Source organism: Phyllostomus discolor, chromosome 10, assembly GCF_004126475.2.
Source record: "Phyllostomus discolor isolate MPI-MPIP mPhyDis1 chromosome 10, mPhyDis1.pri.v3, whole genome shotgun sequence".
Taxonomy (NCBI): domain Eukaryota; kingdom Metazoa; phylum Chordata; class Mammalia; order Chiroptera; family Phyllostomidae; genus Phyllostomus; species Phyllostomus discolor.
The window spans coordinates 50,404,671-50,425,690 of NC_040912.2; the positions used below are offsets into that span (position 1 = coordinate 50,404,671).

A 21,020-nucleotide genomic window follows, 5' to 3' on the forward strand; every position below is an offset into this window, starting at 1 on the left:
GTTACATTTATAATTAAAAGGCAACAATAACTGGTTGCAGCCTCATCCTATTTCTCCATCACTGGCACACAAGAATGGCCCACCCATCATGGTGGCTCACCTTGAACTGTCAGCTGCAGCTATATTTGTAGATATTGCAACACTGAGGAAAAAAATTTTTTCTGAAGGGTTTGCCTTCTGTCCTATAAAAGGACAAAAACTGCCACACCTTGATTTTAAGGGTGGAATCTCATTCTGGCTAGATGTGCAAGCCAGCTGTGCACTGGACTGTGGGTTTGTAAGATCTGGAAAGGCTAAGTGGTTATTTCTGAGACCACCTGTTCCCCTTGCATGTGGCCTCTGTGACCCTGTACAGGGGTGGTAGTGAGAGCCTCTCCTGTGGTGTTGGAAGGCTGAGCCTCTAAGCCCAGTGCTCCCACATTCTAGCTGGGTGATAGGCAGACCATTGATGTGATGTATATGTGGGTAATAACACTGTCTGCTTCATAGGATTGTTGTAAGGACTGAATGAGAAAAGTCACGAAAACCATTCTCCTGGTATAGACTAGAGCTGATTAAATGCTAGTGTTGTTATATTTACTAGTGTTCTAGCTATGAATGGACAGAATATCTACTTGAGCTTTTAGTATTTTGAAATTAAAAGTTATTGATAATAACAAACACCTGGTAATACTGTCAATTGATACTCTTCTTTTAAGTTTAATAGAGTATTTTCCTAGAACTTTGTATACAAATGGATATGAAAATACAAGAGAATAACAGAAAAAATTTTCTTTATACAGTATGATTTTAGCTCACAAATACTTAAAAATATAATTTAATAAATTAGTATTACTTTTGGTTTCTTTCTTTTTAGAAGTCACTCTTGATTGTATATTAAATTATAAGCAATGACTTTAAAATCATAATGCTTGGGTAATGGAAGACAAAAAATATTTTGCCTATAGGTTCTGTAGGAAGTGCAACATTTCCTCAAGAACATGTGAAATGACTGAACATAATGTGGATGTATGAATCACAAAACCAACATGTACCGCACAGCCCTTCTTTAAATTCAATTAAACAGGGGTTGTTCCCCATCTTGTGAGTAAATATGAATATTTCTGACTCTTATATGAACATTTTTCTTTATTTTAGAGATTTTATTACTTACGTGTTTTGATAATGTTCAAATAGCTAAAACAATATACAGGCAGCCAAACATGCTGTGATAACAATGAAATACAAGACTTGAACAATTTCTTGTTCTATACAAATGTAACAATATTTATATCAGTTATATAACCAACCTACAGGGTTCTGCTAGGTTACAGTCCATTTTGACGTGAAAAATTATGACTTTAACAACGAGTTATTTCAGTTTCAAAAGTGTTTCAAAAATTCCATTCTAACTCTGAGGGAAAGTTAATACATGTAAATAACATGAACAATTGAATTACCTAACTAATGGAAGTTAATTTGATGGTTGCCATATGGGAGGGGGTTGGGGGAGGGGTGAAAAAGGTAAAGTACAAATTGGTTGTTACCAAACAGTCATGGGGATGTAAAGTACAGTTTAATCCTGTCCTTTATTGTAAAACTGTGTATGGAGTCACATGGGTGCAAGATTTATTTAATGGGATAATAATTTAGTAAGTTATACAATGTCTAATCACTGAGATGTACACCTGAAACTAATATAATAATATATGTCAACTATAAGTGGAAATAAAAATGGCTTAAAAATGAAAAAGGGGATCATATTTAGCTGTTTTTGTAATTTTTGGCAATAATGTGACTAGAAAATGATTTGCTCAATTATATAATTCATTTGATATAAAGAGCAAAAGACAATTAAAAACACAACTCCCAACCCAGCTGGACCCCACAGAAAGCCATTCATAGCCCTATCCATAACAGCACCATTAGTCCCCATCTCCAGCTGCAGTGCTCGATGGCTTCACCTGCGAGCATGAGCCAGAGCTGGCATGGCGTGCACCTCACCTGGGCCTGTCTCAAACATATCCTCAGAACTCACAAAACCAGAGTCCCCCTCAGCACCAACTCGAACTTTGTATGCTGTTCCTGGCATTAGACCCTTTAACCCAAAGAAGCTCCGAGAACCATTTATAATTTCTTTCCTCCATTCTTCTTTGCCTACGGAAATTTTACAAAAAACAACAAATTATAATATTTTAAGGGATTGGAAGTCACTTAATGCTTCAAGAAAGGAAAAATCTTTATAAGCTAAAGACAAAATCTAGGATACTTAGGTATATCATTTTAGGTCAAGTCAAATAAATCAATTACTATACAGAACTACATAAAATATCCTCAAAGAAAAACTGACTGGATATGCAGATTGCTTAATTGCATTTATTACCATGTATTAAGTTTTCTTTTTAATACAAAGGAAGCTTTTTCATATATACTTTCCTTTATAAAAAATATTGAGTTTTTCTATTAACGTGTATGAAAAGAAGTGCTATATATTAAATAGTTTAAATGATCTATGGTAAGAATTGTTTTTAAGGTTCACAAATTTTATTTAGTAAACTTAAATGCTTTCAAATTTATCCAAGTTACTGACTCAATCCTTCCTGCACACTGGTTTTCCTAAAGAAATGTTATATCTAAAAATATTTATTTGCCTGGATAAGGCCTACACAGAAAGTTGGCCTGTGTTCAACATTTTCTTATAATTGTTCCTTGGCCACCCAGTTTATGTGCAGAGCAGACTGCATTCAGGAGGGGGACTGGTTTTTCATGAACTGCTGAGAACCGGAGTTGCCCCACATCCTGGTAGAGGTGGCCAGGGTGTAAGTAGGGAGCCTGGTTCTGGAATACATTTAACATCAAAATAAAAGTGGTAATTTTTTGCAGTTGCTGATAAACTTCTCTTGGGTAGTAATGGTAAAATGACGAATTCAGTTTGATTTGTTACTTCAAGGTCCAATTTTAATAAGCTTCTTTTCTTTCCTATGGTACTTAAAAATGCAATTATTCATTGTTACTCCTGTTTACACATTGTGGTTATAGAACAGTCTTAAGTGCCATGATATGAAAATAACATATGCAATGGAACTTATTATGTTCCTTCTTTTTAGTAACAGGGACAAACAAAGATTGTTTGGTATGTATAACATATACAGGTTCAGAGTTCACTATAGTTTTTTTCAGATAAATTTGATTCATTTAATTGGATCAAGTTATTTTTCAAATGATCCACAGTAAATCCTTAAGAATGTTTTTAATCTCTTTAAATGTATCCCCCAAATTAAAAACCAGGCAATGAAGTTGTTTCTTACTGCCAACTACACCATATTCAACATAAAAGTTGACATGCTCTCGTCCCTCATATTCCCAACTGATATTGGCATAGGTTTCAGCAGCTGCGACAGTAAGTTTGTTGATCCTGGGATTTACTGCTTGAAATAAATATATAATAGAAAAAGAAAACAAACAATCAAATTGCAACACCATACACATGAATATAAAATATTATAAATACTCTGAAATTGTGCAAATAAAATTGAGTTACAATTTACTGCTAAAATTTAGGGTTCACTCATACATCGCTTTCATTATAGACAGGGTTTTCATTGATTAAACTAAAGCATTAGGAAATAAGTCAATAATCAGAAATAATGATGCACAATACTACAATTTATGATTTCCATTATATGGGTCCTGCATAAGGTGAACTGTTGCCCATTAGACACAGTCCCAGGAAACAGCATAGTCTTTGTTCACTGATGTATGGTGAGGTCTGGGACTGCTGAGCAATCCTGGGGCAGAGGCCACAGAATGCAAGGTAAAACCCAACGCTAGATGGTCATTTTTTAATTCTATTTATCATCTCAGTGTGGGTCTTCACATAATTTGTTGGGGTGGGAAAGGATCTCCTTAGAATAGCGGCTTTTGACCTGTTTTGAGCCAGAGACTTCTTTAAGAATCTGCCTCTGGGGAGTTCAGGGAGTCCAGGTGAAGAACACTTGCTATGGAGAATGTTGGATGGCTAGGGTATGCTGGAAGGAAAGCTCCCAAAAGAATTGTCAAATATGCTTTTGTCAGAAGTTAAGAAAGAAGAAATAAAAGAACTATTTTACTTGACACATCCCAGAGAGCAAGACAATTTTACCTAAATGCTCGTTATATATCATGTTCTGAAAAAATCACGGTGCAACCTAAGTAGCTTCTTAAAACACCAAATTATGGAGATTATATGATGAAATATACTTGCTACTGAATAAAGATGACACCTGTAGTTATTAAAAGATGTTATTTGGCCATCTGAGGCTGACAATTATATCAGCCTAAACTAAAATGACATATTTACAGATACATTAACTTGGGTAGTTAACACTGGTAAGATCAATTTATTCTCCCAGAAGGAACATCCTAGGATAGTAAATCAATCAGAAGATTTACTCAGACTCTAAAATTCAATTTCAACTTATGTTATATAATTTAGAAGTGAAAGACCTCTAAAATGTGATGAAATAGCATTTTCTGGATAAAAAAGACAAGTATAAGAGAAATCAAATAAGGCACTTGACCTCTCAGATGCAACATCACTTGTATATTGTGTGCCCCTCCATGTTAGGGGTAGGAAACAGAAAAATTTATTGAATCATGTAGAGTTCTTCTGTGGACCTAAATGATTTTTCACTTAAAGGAACAGATAATGATAGGAATATGATCAATAAACAGAGACAGTAAATGCAAACATGTGTGTAAAAACATCAGTGGCAAAGAACCCAGGCAAAACATTTATTTTCTTTAAAAGAGTTTGGAATCATGGAACTGAGTGATGTAGTCTGGCGTGACCATGGAAGATGTTCAGGGCAGGCCCATAGTGAAATAGTGTCAACAGGAGAGCACATAGCTTATTCTTAAAGACAACCAGAGAAGATACCGAAATTTTCTGAGGTGATGCTGTTTGGCCCCTTTTACCAGAGAATTTTAACTCTCCTTGCTTTGACTCCATACTCACCTACTTTCTTACTAAACAAATACTGAGCACCTGTGATGTGCCGACAGTTTCCTGGGATGAGCTAGTGTCATTTCTCCTGGGCTTTCTCAGGAGTCTGCCTCTAGTTTCTCCTCTTACTTGTGTCTTTCTTTGTAGATCCTGCCAGTGCAGTGACCTACATTTTCACCTCAAAACTACATATTTGATTGTGTTGTTTCTGTTTAAAACATGGAGATGACTTACCGCTGCTGACAGGTAAACCTAAATTCCTTAGCAAGGCATGCATGGACGTTAAGGGTCATTCTGGCCTCACATACCTCTTCAGTCACATCTCAGGTTCTCTTTTCCACGCACTCTATATTTCTGCCAAACTGGACCTTTGGATATAACCCAAAATTTCTATGGATTTTCAAACCCCATGCTTTTCTTACCCTACCAAGAATCTACACACCTCAACCCTGACTCATCTACCAAAATTCTTGTCTCAAGGCCTAGTCCATTATTGCTTTCTTTTTGAAGTTTTTCCTGATCCTGCTTAGCAAAATAAATGATTCACTCCTTTCTGTTTATATAAGATTTTGTTCACATGAGTAGTTTAGCATCTACTTTTACTTTCTTGTACATTGGTCTTAACTGACAGGTGTTAAACATATCAAAGGCAGGGTGTGTTTCACCATCTAGATCTCACATGGGATCTTACAAAGGCTGTTGCACTTTACATGCTATGTAGACATTAGCTGTTGAACTTGACTGAAACTTCTATGTAGTTTGTTTTGTTGTTCAGGCCAAATAAAGTTGGGAACTTTAAACTTCATTTTAATTTACTGGTTCTTTAGCTTTTCCTGTTTCTTGACCTAACTGGTAAAGATGGACCACCTCTGACATATTATATAGTGAGAGTCTAACCACAGAGAGGATTTGTCACCAGTTCCTCACCGCACTCCTCTTAATTAATAGTCAGCTGCTAATTAGGTCAAGAAATGGGTTCAGATTCTGACTTGCTACTTAGTTTCTCCCTATTCCTGTGCCCTAACTAGTCACTTTACAAAAGTGTTCTGAAGTCTGGTCTCAAGGGTGAGAAAGTACAATCTATGGATGAAGCACTGTCCATCCATCAGCAACATTGAGACCCTGACTCAAATCTGCTATTAGAGTGTTTCAGGTGATTTTTACAGATGCCTTCATGGTATATTTCCTAGAGTTCCAGACACAAAACTATTTAAAAGGACACAGAAATTGAACAAATGCAGCCAAACAACTACAATCCTTACAGAGATACTGAAAACAACTATGGACATGGTTCAAAATGAGTGACTCGGAAAATAAGGGTATTTCCACGATCAAACTAAGAAGAGTATTTGTTAAGGAAAAGGGAAAGCAGGTGTAATACAGCAAATTGAATTATCCTGGCTTCTTCTTCGTGGCTTACATAATTCTTTTGTAAGTTTGGGTTTCATTAATGTCTCTTAAAATCTGTAGGAAAATTTAAAAAAATTTAAAGTTAGATGCATTTCTTTCCTCTTCCTCAATCAGAAGTTAACTCCTGTCTCCTTTATTCTCTTTCATGTTGTTTTAAATTAATATATAAAAGAAATATGAAATATTACAATTTGGGAGGACTGTGACACACTTATTCTTCTCCTCTGTCAGGGAGTGGCTAAACTCCATCTGGAGAAGAAAAATGGAGAAGATAAAATTTGTTCTAAGATTGAAAAAATATTTTTAAGGAAGAAAAACCCAGGATAACAAATTCTTTTTGAGCACCTTCAAGTCTTACCAGTAAAATGTTTTTTTTACTGGTAAGGGATTTCAAAAGAATGAAAAATATTATGCAAGCAATGTATTTACTGGAGCACTATTAAAAGAAACAATATAGAAAAAAAGGATAGACTTAGCTTTCTTTTGAAATTTAAATGCTGTTTCTCTTCTTATCGGAGACCCATCAGATTTCAACACTGGGGGCTTCAAGAACCTTCTAACACTGCATTTTTACTTGTTTGTATAATCATAAGTAATTCATAATTCAATTTAGTAACACTAAATGGTAAAACCTAAATTATTTTAATACAAATTTATTTTAGTTAGTTTTAATATAGTAAACTAGGCAGATGACTTTTCCCCCCAGTGGATTGCATGTCCACTAACATGACAAGTCAATAAAAATCTCAGCCTCACTTTGCAGGCAGCCCTGCTGCAGCACAGCCACTCTGCCCTGAGGCAGGAAGAGCAGCAGTGGTGCCCACTGCACTGGGAAGAGGCTGGCCTTCTCCGAAAGCTCCAGTGAAAGGCTAGGAGGGGAGGGCAGCAGTAAATTATTGTAAAACAATCCAGGGTTTTTATTGACACCTAATTATCTCAGGAAAGAAGAACACATATAAAGGAGAGGTTTACATCTTTCTACAATATTGTGGAAGCTTTCAATTTTTACAGCTTCGTTCATGTCTAGGAAACACATATATAACATATTAAGATACTGAAAATGGCTGCAGTTCTTATTCAATGACTCCAAAATCTAATCCACATTTAATAATTTACCAAGACTCTGAATATAAGCAGCTTTCTAAAAAAAGAGATATATATCAGGCCTAAACTCACAAGATTTGAATAATTTAGGACAAAGCACTTATTTCTCCTCATCTTTCCTATTTGTATTCATTTAGTCTGTCAAAGCCCAAGAAAACTGTACGTGGAAACAGCATCCAAAGCTGTAAAAGGGAGGATCTTTGGGACTGCCTCACACAGAAGATACGTTACAACTTACTCAAGCACCATTCTCCCAACACATCTTTCTCACTCAGTGAGTTCTGAGAAATAAAGGAAAACAAAAGTAATCCACTGTGACAGTTGGCTATTATTCAGGAGACCTGAGCAGTGTGGCGACGACGGGATGGAATAACACAACGGAGGAGAGCATGTAGGCAGACTGGAAGACTTGCTCTACGGGGCCTGGGGAGGCACTTTTAGTCTCAGGCCAATTAGAGGGTATCCAAAGTTCCAAATGGACAGTGTAGTGTAATGCCAGCAGAGTGTACACTGTGTCTATGAGGAGTAAAGCTAAATCAGATTAGAATGGAAAGCTCAGTTTATCTGATTTCCTCACAGGCTATTTTCATCACAGGACTAATACTGCTGAAACTTCAACATGTGGCATGGCCATGTAGAAGACATGTGACAAATCCACAGTTTGGTCCTGTCTGATCCAGCCACAGTCAGATCATAAAAAGCTAACATTTGGGTTTGTACCAGGGATAAGGCTTGAGAAAAGTTTTAGCAGAATTTAATGTGGCTATTTGTAAAAAAGACTAAATATTAATTTTAAAGCCAAGATCTTCCAAGATCTTCTCTTTTTTCAATGTTTCAAAGCTTATTTTATTTTTTCTCTTTTAACCCATGCTGCACTTCCCCATGTTTAATGAACATTGCAAATTCCACACGTGTAATAAAGTCATGCAGATGAATTATGTTACCTTTGCCTGCACCTACATCGGGTGGAAGAATACCAGCTTTAACGAAGGGAAACAGAAACAGGAAACTATATAGTTAAATGTAACACATCCATGAGCATGTAGAGCTATATAAAAACACTTCTTAAAATGCTAAAGCATGCAAGAAGAATGAAGTGCACCATGTCAGGTACAGGGGACAAAGATATGTTGGTGTCCCCAAAATTACCCAGTAATCAAATCTACACTTAAGGTACATTGTTCATACTTGCCTATTATGTAAGAAGGCTTAGGATATTTCAAGACAATTTTTGGGTAGAAATGTCAATTTCTTATGCTATGGAAGATAGTCATATAAATAATCCTTAAGCAATTCTACAATTTAGAGACATGCAAAAAGAGAAAAGTTTTTTACAATATTTTTCACCATTTTTATTGAAATTGTCAAAATTTTTCAAAATAATTTTTAAAAGTATGAAAGTGTTAATTCCTTTTCTAGATGCTTTAATGGGGTTATTTTGCTTTCTCTGTATAGATGGCCTACCAAGGATGAAGGGCCATGTTCAAACACAAAATAAATGCATTATTTAATAACTATTTCAATTTCATTGCTAGAAAACCTAAATCAGTATATGGACTAGCAAATTATTTTCTTGTGAATGATGACCAGAACTAGAATTACATATATTTATTTGTAGAAGGGAAAAAACAATGCCTTGAACTTTGAATTCAAGTGTGGCATAATATTGTAATTTCCTACTCTCACTTCAATATTTTAATAGAAGTTTAAAAATTTCATATGGATTTGAAAAACAAATGCCAAGTCATCATTCTAATATGAATTAAATAATTGATTTTATACATATCTGAATGAGAAATTACAAATAACTGTTTGTATTAATTGGTAAGATGAATACTCCATGGTCAGAAGAAAAGAGAAAGCATAAATTTAAGTTAAAGATTTTTGTTTCAAAACACTTAGAGTTTTATGGATTTTATACATACCCATCTTACCTTCATCCACAGTTGTTATTCCTTCCTCTGTTATTTGACTTCCTGATCCTGCTGCTGTTTGTGCATTGAAATAAAACTTATACCGAGTGCTGAAATTTAAATTTTTTAAAGTCCAACGAGTCTTGTTGGCAGGAATTTTCAAATCTACTAGTGGGCCTAATTCATGGGTGCTGTTAACTGTCAAGAAAAATAAGAAACAAGAACATTTCCCATTAACTGCTATAGGAATACTATTATAAATAAATGTGTTCACCAAAAATGTCAAGCTTGGATTACATTGACTTTTGTAACCCCACTCACTTTTTGCTTGACATAACTGACAACCTCGTACAGTTCCTATGATATGGCATAACAAGAGGAAATATATTCTCCACTGGTTTCTAAGCTGGGGGAATTCTATAGTTGACTTACAGTAGCATTTCTCATCTCAGCGATTTTGTAGGTGGAGTCATATTATAGGTTATATTGTTAAATAACCCTGAACCTCATCTTCAGAGGACTTGTGCCATAGGAACCCCTCTTCTTACTATTTTCTAGTTATGGATAATGTCTACCTAACCTAACAATAGCTCCTACCTAGGCCCCATGCTCAAAGGTCTGTATTATTCTACAGGATACTTAATTTTCAATAACATATATGTAATTTTTCTTTAAAAAGTATGACTGGAAGTGCCTTCTGGAATAACAATTGAAAGTATACAGGGTCCAGCAGAAGTAATGCCTGCTTGACTGTGGTTTGTAGGGTAATAATATGGGTGTAATAATTTATAGTTTTTATGTGAACATTTCACCTAGAATGTCACCTGGTGTGCTTGAGTGTGATATTGTTATGTTACAGAATTACATGCTTATAATTTTATAATAAAAAGTTTTGTAATAAAAAGGCATTATTTGTGCTGGACCCTGTATGTATATATTCTACAGCTATAAAATAATAACCAGTTGGTATTTTAATATAATGGTTAAGTTTCTTTTTCATTTTGAATGATATTTTCTCTTCTTCTCCCAATAACTTACTTGGTTGATATTTTAAGATGTACTCAGTCAAAATGCCATTTGGGTGGCTCGGAGGATCCCATTCCAAAGTGAGAGAGTCTAGTGTTGGATTAATGATCTTCAAAGAGGACGGGGCACTGGGAACTTACAATGAGAACACAGTCAACACAAAGGTTTTTCAATGTTTCAAAATGTATCAAAATGACATACTTCACCATGTTCACACAATTCATCAAGATTTTTGGGTTTTGTAACACATTCTTGTTCCTGATTTAGCTGAAAATACATTAACAAAAATCTGTGACAGGTACCCACTTATCCATTCTTTTCCTCTTTTTTTCTCACCATTTCCATTTAGATTCATTAAAACCATTATCTCAAATATATACAGACATTGCCTTCATATGGACCCAAATCAATATTTTGAAAAGAGACAATAAAGTTAATAAAATTAAAAAGAGACTGTATTTGTTTCACAAATGAAGTCTTAAAAGCAAACTAGTGACTGACAATATTCTAACTAGACCTTTGAGTAGAAGCAGCTGTGTTCTGGGCAATTGAGGGCTGTTTGCCCCAACAAACCAGGTGTTTCCAAGCAGTCAAAACATCCTGCCTGCTGGGCTCTGGGCATGAGCCAGCCTGCCCAGGTACAGAGTAGTTCACACCTGGAGAGCTGACAGATGCCCAGAATCTCATGGTGAGGACGGACAAAAGCCCCAGTACTGGCAAACCCTGACCCTGGGGCAGGCCTGCAGGTGACAGGTGCTCTGTGGCAGAGGCTGGCAAATTACCAGAGGAGACATGCCCAGGCTCCTTTTAGTCACTCCTTCAAGAGGATGATGGATGGTGGCAGCTCTCCCTTGTGATCATTACCTCCTCTACCCAGCCTGCCATATTCCCTAGATCCCTTAATGCCACCACCGTCCCTCCTGTCACTCTAGCCAGGGAGTCATCCTGAATTACTCCCTCTGCTTCATTCCCACCATTTCCTGGGCCTCTAAATACTGTCTAATCCACCTCATTCATCTCAGCAATATGCATTGCCTCCTCTGCTCTCTGCCACCACCCCATTTCAGGGCCTCTGTGGCATTTGCCTGGGCCTAGAACACACCTGGGACATATTTCTAAGTTTCCCCAAACCAATAAGTGGTTCTGAACTTTAGAAGATCACAGACTCCTTTTAGAATCTGATGACAACCATAAATACCCCCTAGGAGAATATACACCTTTTTCTACAATATTGGGGTTCATGTAGCTCCTTAAACGCATTCATTGATCTCCTGTGCAACTACAGTCCCCAGGTTAAGTGCCTCTGGCTTAATATCCATACTGTTTAAGACCATCCAGGATATGGCTCCTTACTAGCTAACTTTCCCTCCTTTTCTCACCAGTCTTAGCCACACTACTTGCAGTTCCCTGAAGGACCCATGCTGTGTCAGGACCCTTTGTGTTTTTGAGCATACAACTTCCTCTCTTCTTTATCCTTTCATCCCCTGGTCATCTCTTCTATGATACCTCCCCCTGAACCATCTAAAGGACCAGTGTGGTGTCTCACTAGAGAGAGCCTTGAATGGAAGGAGCCCTTAACCTCCAAGGAGCAATGAGACCGAGGACCAGTAGTCATAATGACATGGGAGCTGGGACACAGGATGACTCTCAGAGGCTGTTGGGAAGCTATTGACATCATGAGTTCTGCAACTAGGAGCTAGGATGGAATTTGTCTGTAAACTGCTTTTCTCTAAAAGAACTCATATTGAATCCATAGGCGTTATCTTGGCTCATTTTCAATATGGCTTGAGGTAAAGCCCAAAATAGGAAAGGCCTATTTTCAGTGTCTTCTCAAATTCCTATCTCTCTTACTTATGGCCCTTCTCTCCCTCATCCCCTAGGCTCCCATGTGTTTGTCCAAACTCCTCCTGCTCCCCTCCCCACACACAACATATATGTGGGCCCCCCTCCTCTTCCCCTTGTGGTGGCCCATACTAGCAATGGCTTTTTCCTTCTCTTCCCAACCTGTTTTGACTAGACTCCCAAACACCTAATTTAGCTCATGTTTAGCATAAACTATGAAAGTGCACTGAGACAGAAGTAAACCATCATTTACAGAATTATTTTCTTTTCTAGATATTTTTCTTAGGACTTCATATTGAGTTCCCATACTTTTCAAATGAGGAAACTGAGGCTTATAGAAGTTATATAATTTGCTTCTAGTCAGGAAGTTAATGACCCAAATAAACATCAAATTAGCAAGGTTTCTGAGAGTGTGACTAAGTATGGAGAAAAAAGTTTAAGTCAAGAGAGATGGGATTTTAGGGCAGCATTTTGTAATCTGCAGCCTTCACATCCTCAGTCCGCATACAAGCTGACACTCTGCCAGCTTTGTGCATGCTGTATTCATTTCCGGGAAAATCACATTTGGCTTCCACAACATACTTTATCAGGGCCATTCTGTCATTCAGAGCCTCTCAGCCTGTGCCATATGTTGCTAGGATCTCAGAGACATGTCCACCTCATACCTCCTTCTGGGGTCCCAAAGACTCTGTCTGGGCTAGCTGGGCCCTCCCCTTTCCCGTTGACCACACGGACGTTCAGTGTGTAGTTGCTGAAGGGCTCCAGCCCCGGCAACATGCCATGGGTCTTGCTGCCCTGGAAAGTGAGGATCTTTTTCTCAATGTGGCGTCTGTTTCTTTTTGATGAACTCTGTGCCTTCCAGTAGTAAATCTGAAGCAGCAAAAACAACAGCCAGGGATGTATAAGGAAGCAAATAAGATTAAAGTTTTTTATGGAGTCTTTTCCAGAAAATTCCCACTGTACATTTTAGAGGATTACTGGTAAAACTGAGAAATACTGATTCTGAGGAAAGAGAGTAAGAAGCCCGCAGACAATGAGGAAAATTAAATTAAGAATATGGGATAAAACTGGACTATACTGCTTTGTTGGAGGAATATAAGTGAAATAAATGAAATAGCGCCCATACAGTTCTCTCTAGAAGACAACAAAAGCATTTTTCTTTCACTGACTAGCTTATTTCACTTAGCATAATAGTCTCCAGTTCCAACCATGCTGTCACAAATGGTAGGAATTCCTTTTTTCTTTCTGCTGCATAGTATTCCATTGTGCAAAGGTACAACAGATTTTTAATCCACTCATGTACTGATGGGCACTTAGGCTTTTTCCAACACTTGGCTATTGTACATTGTACTGCTATGAAATAGGGGTGCATGAGTTCTTCTGAATTGGTGTTTTGGGGCTCTTAGGCTACATTCCCAGCAGTGGAATTACTGGGTCATAAAGCAGTTCCATTTTTAATTTGTTGAGGAAATTCTATACTGTTTTTATAGTGGCTGCACCAGTCTGCATTCCCATCAATAGTGCACTAGGATTTCCTTTTTTCCACATCCTTGCTAGCACTTGTTTGTTAATTTATTAATGACAGCCATTCTGACGGGTGTGAAGTGGTACCTCATTGTGGTTTTAATTTGCATCTCTCTGCTGGCTAGTGATGTTGAGCATTTTTCATATGTCTATGGGCCATCTGTATGTCCTCCTTGGAGAAGTGTCTGTTGAGAGCCTTTGCCCATTTTTTAATTGGATTGTCTTCCTGGTGTTAAGTTGTATGAGTTCTTTATATATTTTGGAGATTAAACCCTTGTCTGCTATATCAATGGCAAGTATGTTCTCCCATATAGGTGGTTTCCTTTTCATTTTGATGATAATTGCTTTAGTCATGCAGAAGCCTTTTAATTTGATGTAGTCCCATTTGTTTATTTTTTCATTTATTTCCCTTGCCCTAGAATATATATTGGCAAAAATAATGCTATGTGGGATATCTAAAAATTTCCTGCTTATGTTTTCCTCTAGGACTTTTATGGTGTCACAACTTATATTTAAGTCTTTTATCCCATTTGAGTTTATTCCAGTGTATGGTATAAGTTGGTGGTATAGTTTCCTTTCTTTGCATGTACCAAGTCCAGGTCTCCCAGCGCTATTTATTAGCAAGACTATTTTTACTCCATTGAATGCTTCTGTCCCCTCTGTCAAACAGAAATTGACCAAAAAGACATAGGTTTATTTCCAGGGTCTTTCTTCTGTTCCATTGATCTATAAGCCAGTTGGTGAAAGACAAATACCATATAATCTCACTTATAAGAGGAATCTAATGAACAACATAAAATAATGAGCAAAATAGAATTAGAGACATGGAATAGACTGACAGCTGTCAGAGGGAAGGGAGAGGGGAAATGGTAGAAAGAAGAGGAAAGGATTAGTCAAACAACATGTATAAATGACCTATGGACATGGACAGTTGTGGGGACTGACTGGGGTGGGTGGGCCTGACAGAAGAGGACAGATGGGGAAAAACTGGAACAACTGTAATAGAATAAACAAGAATAAAAAGCTGAAGAAAAATAAGTGGAAAAAAAAGACAATAGGAGAATTTAAGTGTTTTATATAAAATATTCTAAAAGTAAAATTATTGGCCAATATTTATATATATTTCCAGAGTTAATAGAACTTCATTTGATTTTATTATTATTATTTCTATAGTACAGATAACCTCCCAGTTACCAAGTGACTTATGTAAAGCCACAGGGCAATCAAGAGTGACAGTGAACCCTTCATGCTAAGTCTAGGGCTTTCACATTTATTTATTTATTTATGTATTTATCTATTTCTTGTAGTTAATTAACAAAGTTTTGGTTAAGTTTGGTTAAAAATCCAGAATTGTTTATTATGTCCTCTTAAACTCTTCTTAGGAGTTTAAAGACATTTTTAAGAAACGTCAACTATATACAGTCATCCCTCGCTCTATCGCAATTCACTTATTTGTGGTTTCACTGTATCACTTTTAAAAAACCTGCAATACAGTGAAGCTGCAATAAGTGAACTACGATAGAGCGAGGGATGACTGTATACTTCACTGGTGAGTACCCATATAGAATTTTATATGTTGTTAAAATTACATAGGTTTAAGAGTGTAGAAAGTGTTTAAGAGCATATGAAGTGTTTATAAGAGTGTGGGAAAAGTTAATAAGAGAGTGGGAAAGGTTTATAGGAGTGTGGGAAAGGTTTATAAAGCCTTAAAATATATATAAATAATAAAATAAATATAATGCCACTACTTTGCAGATTTTCATCTATCTCGGGGGTCTCTGGAACGTAACTCCCATAATAGGTGAGGGATCACTGTACAGAATTTAGCAATGTTAAAGAAAAAAACACATTCCAACATGATGCAGTGCAAAAAGTGACCTCTAGGGATCAGAGTTGACAAATCAAAGTAGTGACCATTTTTTTTTTTTGTGAATGTAAAAACAGTTCTTTGACCATCAATCAATCAAAAGAAAATCTCTATAAACAGTTTCTCTGTGTTTCCCAAGAACAAAGATAATTGATGTTCTCAAGAGTGACCCATTTGGTACTATATGAAAGTATACTCTGAATTATTTTTAATAATATAGAAATTTTTTCTATATTATTTTCAGGATAATTTGTGTATGCAACACATATGCTCAGTATTGTTTTAAACTAGGTGCATCTGGTTATATCCTAGTATTTTAAACATTAGTTTTCCCCATGTTGTACATATGTTAATTGCTCAGTTGGCAAAATCTGTGGGAAAAATGTGAGAAAACATTTTCTTTTCTCACTTTGGATGCAGTGAGATTTTGATTCAGCTTTAGCAGGGGTTGTTTAGATGTGGCTTGCCAATGCAATAAACCAGAGGAACTTAAGGCCTCCTCCAACCAAGAGAAGTGCATCTGGCATTCACTGATGGGCTGTTCCTAAGGAAAGAATAGGAAAGGTACCCCTACACTTACTCGATAGCCTTGTAGGTGTCCTCGGATGCTTTTCAGAGGGACTGGGTCCCAGTGCACCTCAGCTAAGGTGCTGTTCACCACTGTCACTTGCACGTTCCCAGGAGCCACCATTGGGACTAGGGATAGGGAAGGAGGATAGAAGTAGCAATGTTATTTTGAGTTTCATGCAAAAAATATCACTGTCTAATAATTCAGCTTCACTGAAGCATGCCCCAGACCTATTTTATAAATTATCAAGGATTGAGAGTAGATTTTTGGTATCCATTTATTCAACTTTGTAAAAATAACGTATCTTTTAAAAAATAATAACTTTTCACATTTTGAATCTATTTTCTACATAGCAGACTATCTAAATTCAGAAATGTTGAACAAAATGATTGCTGCCTGTCTTCTTCCCATTCAAAGTACTTCTGGAAATAGACTTGGCTTACACTTTGGTAAGTCTGTTTTGCTAGGAAAAAGTACAAACAAAACAGTATCAGACACTTACGGTCTTCTCCAGAATGTCCCATGACTACAGCTGGTTCTGGAGCAAACCCTACATCATTCAGGGCCTGAACTTTTATCAGGTATGGAACAAAGGTTGGTGTGCCTGAGACAATATATTTGGATACATTTGCCACAACCACAGACGTCCATTCATCATCGCCATCTTTCTGGCGCCAGCTCACTTTGTACTGAAGGCCTGGCCCATTAGATTCAAAACCATTCAAGGGCTACAAGAAAAGCCAGATAATTAGGGCTTATAAAAACAGATTGAATACATAACTTTTTACAGGAACAGCAAAACCAATTCTCAGACTTAAAGTGAGCACTGAAACACTAAAATGTAAGCTATGAACATATTCTCCAGGGACCTTTTATTTTTTTTTTCATTTTTGATATGAGATTCAAACCTTGTTTTGTGGTCAACATTTCAAAAGTTGTTAATTTCTATCTTGAAGTAGTAAATACCACATAAGCCTCTCAAACTCGGGCTCTATAGTTCAGTTATATAAGCTCCTTTATATTCCTGTTTGTGTAATGTACCTCATTGTACATTTCACTTGGAGAATAAAACTTGTGAACTGCTTCTTTCTTTATTAAAAAACAGCAGGTTTGTCACCCTATCCTTTTTCTACATGTAGGTGTGTATATAAGTATGTACAAATATATGTTTGCATATAAGTATGCATGATCAAATCTATCTAAAACAAGTTTTTAAAATTATGTGGTATATGACTTTTCCAAGCCTAGAAAATACAGATAAGCCAAAAAGAAAGAAAGAAAGAAAGAAAAGGAAAACAAAAAGAAAAGTAAACTACAGTGAATAAGTTGATACATGTTGGTACATATTTTCTAGATGGTTCTCTATAATGATGATAGTACTAGCTAACATTTATTGAGCACATGTATGTGTTAGGCTCTGTTCTAGGCATTATAGATATTAACTCTTTAAATCTGATGAGGTTGTTTCTATTATTATACTAATTATATAAAATATATAACGGAGATGTTAAACAACTGTATTAAAGCCACACAGTGAGTGGTAAAGCTGGGATATGCATTCATTCATATTTGCTCCAAGGATCAAGATTTTTAACTACTGCACAATAGTCTTTTAAATAAAGATATATATTTTCCCAAAATGGGTAAAATGGGTCTTTAATACAGATACTATTTTAAAACAAGTATTTTTTCACTCTACAAATATACTGGGGAAAGTTGAGGGCTTTACACATAGCTCACCTTCCATGTAATCACCAAATTATCGGGCTCTGATCCTAGTCCTTCCACAGTTGTGGGATTTTTATCTGGTTCTAGAAGTTAAGCAGTCACATACATGTAAGCTTTGTCTTTTTCAAACAGTGGAAACTTTTCTATTTTATTTCACATCACAAAAGTCCTATTTTACCTGCAGCTTTAGTCAAATACTGTTCAGATCGCTCACTGGGCAAACTCCTCCCGAGGCTGTTCTCTGCCATCACTCGGAAGGAGTAGATCACATAAGGTGACAGCTTCAGCTGAGTTGTGGTCTGCGTCCCAGGAACTTCAGTTTGGTGGTGCCATAGCCCTGCCTCATGCATCGCATCTTCATATTCAATGATAAATTCTGGCCGTAACACACACACACACAACAAACACAAGTCAGAGGATTCAGTCACTCAAGTGTAGGTTGCTAGAATCACTAATAGGGCAATCTAACATGATTAGCCAGACATGAATTATTTCACTTTCAAGGAATATTTCATTAGAATATTTTGATTTCAGAGTTCTGTCATTATCCTCAATACTTAAGCATACCCAATAATATTTCTCTGGCATGCTTAGTTTTGTTACTTTAAACTTTTTAGAAGGGATTCACATATATCCCTAGGAACATTTAAGTATATGAAAAGATGGTTAATGTTTTCATAATGGAAGTTAAATTAAATACAGTGAGATACCATTTTCTACTAAATTGGCAACAATCAAAAGTTGAACAAACTTTATTGATTGTGACTCAGATAAACAAGCATTCTCATACTCTGTGGGAGGTGTAAACTGGTACACTTCTACAGAGGACAATTTAGAACATTAACCATATTTTAACTCAGATACCTTTTGAATGAAAAATTGTATTTATAGTAATATATTTCAAATAAATGCACTCACACATGTACTCAGACATAGGAAAAAGATTCACATTGCAGCATTGTTTGCACTTGAAACAACCTAATTGATTAAATAAAATATTGTGCATCCTTACAATGGAACACTCTGTGGCTGTAAAAAGTGAATGGGGCTGCTCTGCCCCATGTACTGAAATGGAATGATTTCTAAAATCCATCATTAAGCCAAACCAAGTAGGGTATAGATCAGTACATGCCGGATACCACACTTGTATAAAAGTGAAAAGGTTTACTCTGACACATATATATCCATATATGCTTGAATGCACATGTATTACCTCTCAAAAGATACATATATACGCTGGTGTCGCTGGAGGAACTGGGAATCGGGTGGGAGAAAGACTCATTTTCCAGTGCATATCCTTTTTCATATACCAAAATATTGTGGTATGTACATGTTTTACTCTTGTGAAAAATAGGTACTTAGGTATTCATTAACTATATACTAAGTGCAATATGCAATAAGATGAATTATAGATATAAAGATGAACTAAGAACATCATGTGTTACATTGCTCTGAAGCTTAGTATGATTCAGAGCAATGAATGAAACCTTATGATTTCTCCTTTCGATCTACATTAATTTGGTGGTGATCTTTAGTCTCATAAACTGATGACTTTTACATTTATATCTGCAGCCCTACCTTTTTCCTGAACTGAATACTTGGATAATTAATTGCCTATTCAACATCTCCACTAGTTTGTCTATTACAGCAACTTAAATTGGATAAGACTGATCTCCATCTTGCTTCCCTACTTTGTAGTGACAACTCTGGTCAAAACTTTGAAGTCCTTAGCTCCTTTCCTTTTTTCATCCTCCAAATAGTCTTGTTGGTTCTACTTCAAAATACATGCAAATATGACTATTTTTCAGCACCTCCATCACTCTCTGCCTATTCCAATCTTCCTTAATCTCTTGCCTCAATTATTATATAACCTACTAACTCACAGGTTCCCAGACTTTCTCAGTTCATGGTGCACTGATTATTTAGAAATTTGTTCTATGACTCCCTTATGGAAAAAGAAATGACTAACATTTTCATGTAAGTAGTTAGGTCTGTTTAACTTAATTACTATTCATGTCTTAAAAACTTAAAACCTATGGGCACCTCATAACTTCTGAAACCTTGTAAACAGAATGGACACCAACTTCCTCATTTCCTGTTCCATGTTGATTTTCATACAGTCCTTGCTTTTTATCACAGCAAAGGCTTTGCAGAGATATGACATCATTATAATATGATATAGCAATATTGTATTAAAACTGCAAACTGCCTCAAGCTAAATAGTTCATGTGATAAATGTCTCTGTTTCTCAAATATTTAAATTTAAAAATCAAAAACTTAAAAAATATCCTGAAGCACCCCTGTGAGTTTGCTGAGGTTCCTCAGTGTACTCAATGCATTGTGAGAACAGAGACTGCTGTTGTTTTCAATAGAATGACAATGTGATCCATGAATTACTACTCTACTTAAATCCCTCCAATGACTTCCCAAACTTTTATAATGGCATACCAGGCACTGCAAGTTCACACTCCACCCCCACTCTCCAACTCTACCTCTTTGACATTCTCTCCTACTTCACCTCCTCTTGTTCGTTTCACTCAGCCACACTGGCCTCCTGGCAGGCATGCCCTGATGTAGGGCCTTTGCTTTTTTTCTTGCTGTGTTGGGAAACGCCCCCCCCCCCGCCCCCGAAACTGCATAGTGTGTTCACTTTTTCCCTTCTCATGTCTTTATTGACATACTCAAATGTTATCTTTCTGGGCATTTCCCCCCAAAGCCTCTTGCACTTCTAATTCTGTCTTAATATCTGCTTCATAAAGGACTCAAACACATATATGTAGCCTTAATGTGGCCTTTCCTGACCACACTATAATTATACCTGGGCCCCTATGTTCCTTAACTTCCTTCTCACTCTTTGTTATTTTCTGCATGGTCTAAATACACACCACACACATACAATGTACACACACATACACCAACCATGTGTATAGATATATATGTGTTTGAGTCCTTTAAGAAGCAGATGTTAAGACAGAATTAGAAATGCAAGAGGCTTTGGGGGGAAAATGCCCACGGAAGATAAAAGGGCAAGAAGGCAGGAGTAGGCAGGGAAGATCTTCAGAACAAGACAAAGGT

At 36.5% G+C, this 21,020-nt stretch overlaps 1 protein-coding gene across 17 annotated transcripts in view; it reads right to left on the bottom strand.

The window, feature by feature from the left end:
* The window catches only part of NRCAM (neuronal cell adhesion molecule), a 312,085-nt gene that overhangs the window by 22,350 nt on the left and 268,715 nt on the right, over nt 1-21,020 (bottom strand). For 5 of the 17 annotated variants that reach the window (XM_028525406.2, XM_028525409.2, XM_028525403.2 and 2 more), the window contains 7 exons: nt 18,124-18,321; nt 17,958-18,028; nt 16,720-16,945; nt 16,230-16,345; nt 12,924-13,128; nt 10,429-10,551; nt 9,412-9,588 (listed from right to left, as the gene is read on the bottom strand). In XM_028525406.2, the coding sequence (XP_028381207.1) occupies nt 9,412-9,588; nt 10,429-10,551; nt 12,924-13,128; nt 16,230-16,345; nt 16,720-16,945; nt 17,958-18,028; nt 18,124-18,321 (1,116 nt within the window). Of the gene's footprint in view, nt 1-1,983; nt 2,137-3,287; nt 3,405-8,421; nt 8,458-9,402; nt 9,589-10,428; nt 10,552-12,923; nt 13,129-16,229; nt 16,346-16,719; nt 16,946-17,957; nt 18,029-18,123; nt 18,322-21,020 lie in introns of all 17 variants that reach the window. The other 12 variants (XM_036010801.1, XM_036010799.1, XM_036010800.1 and 9 more) reach the window with 4 other exon arrangements.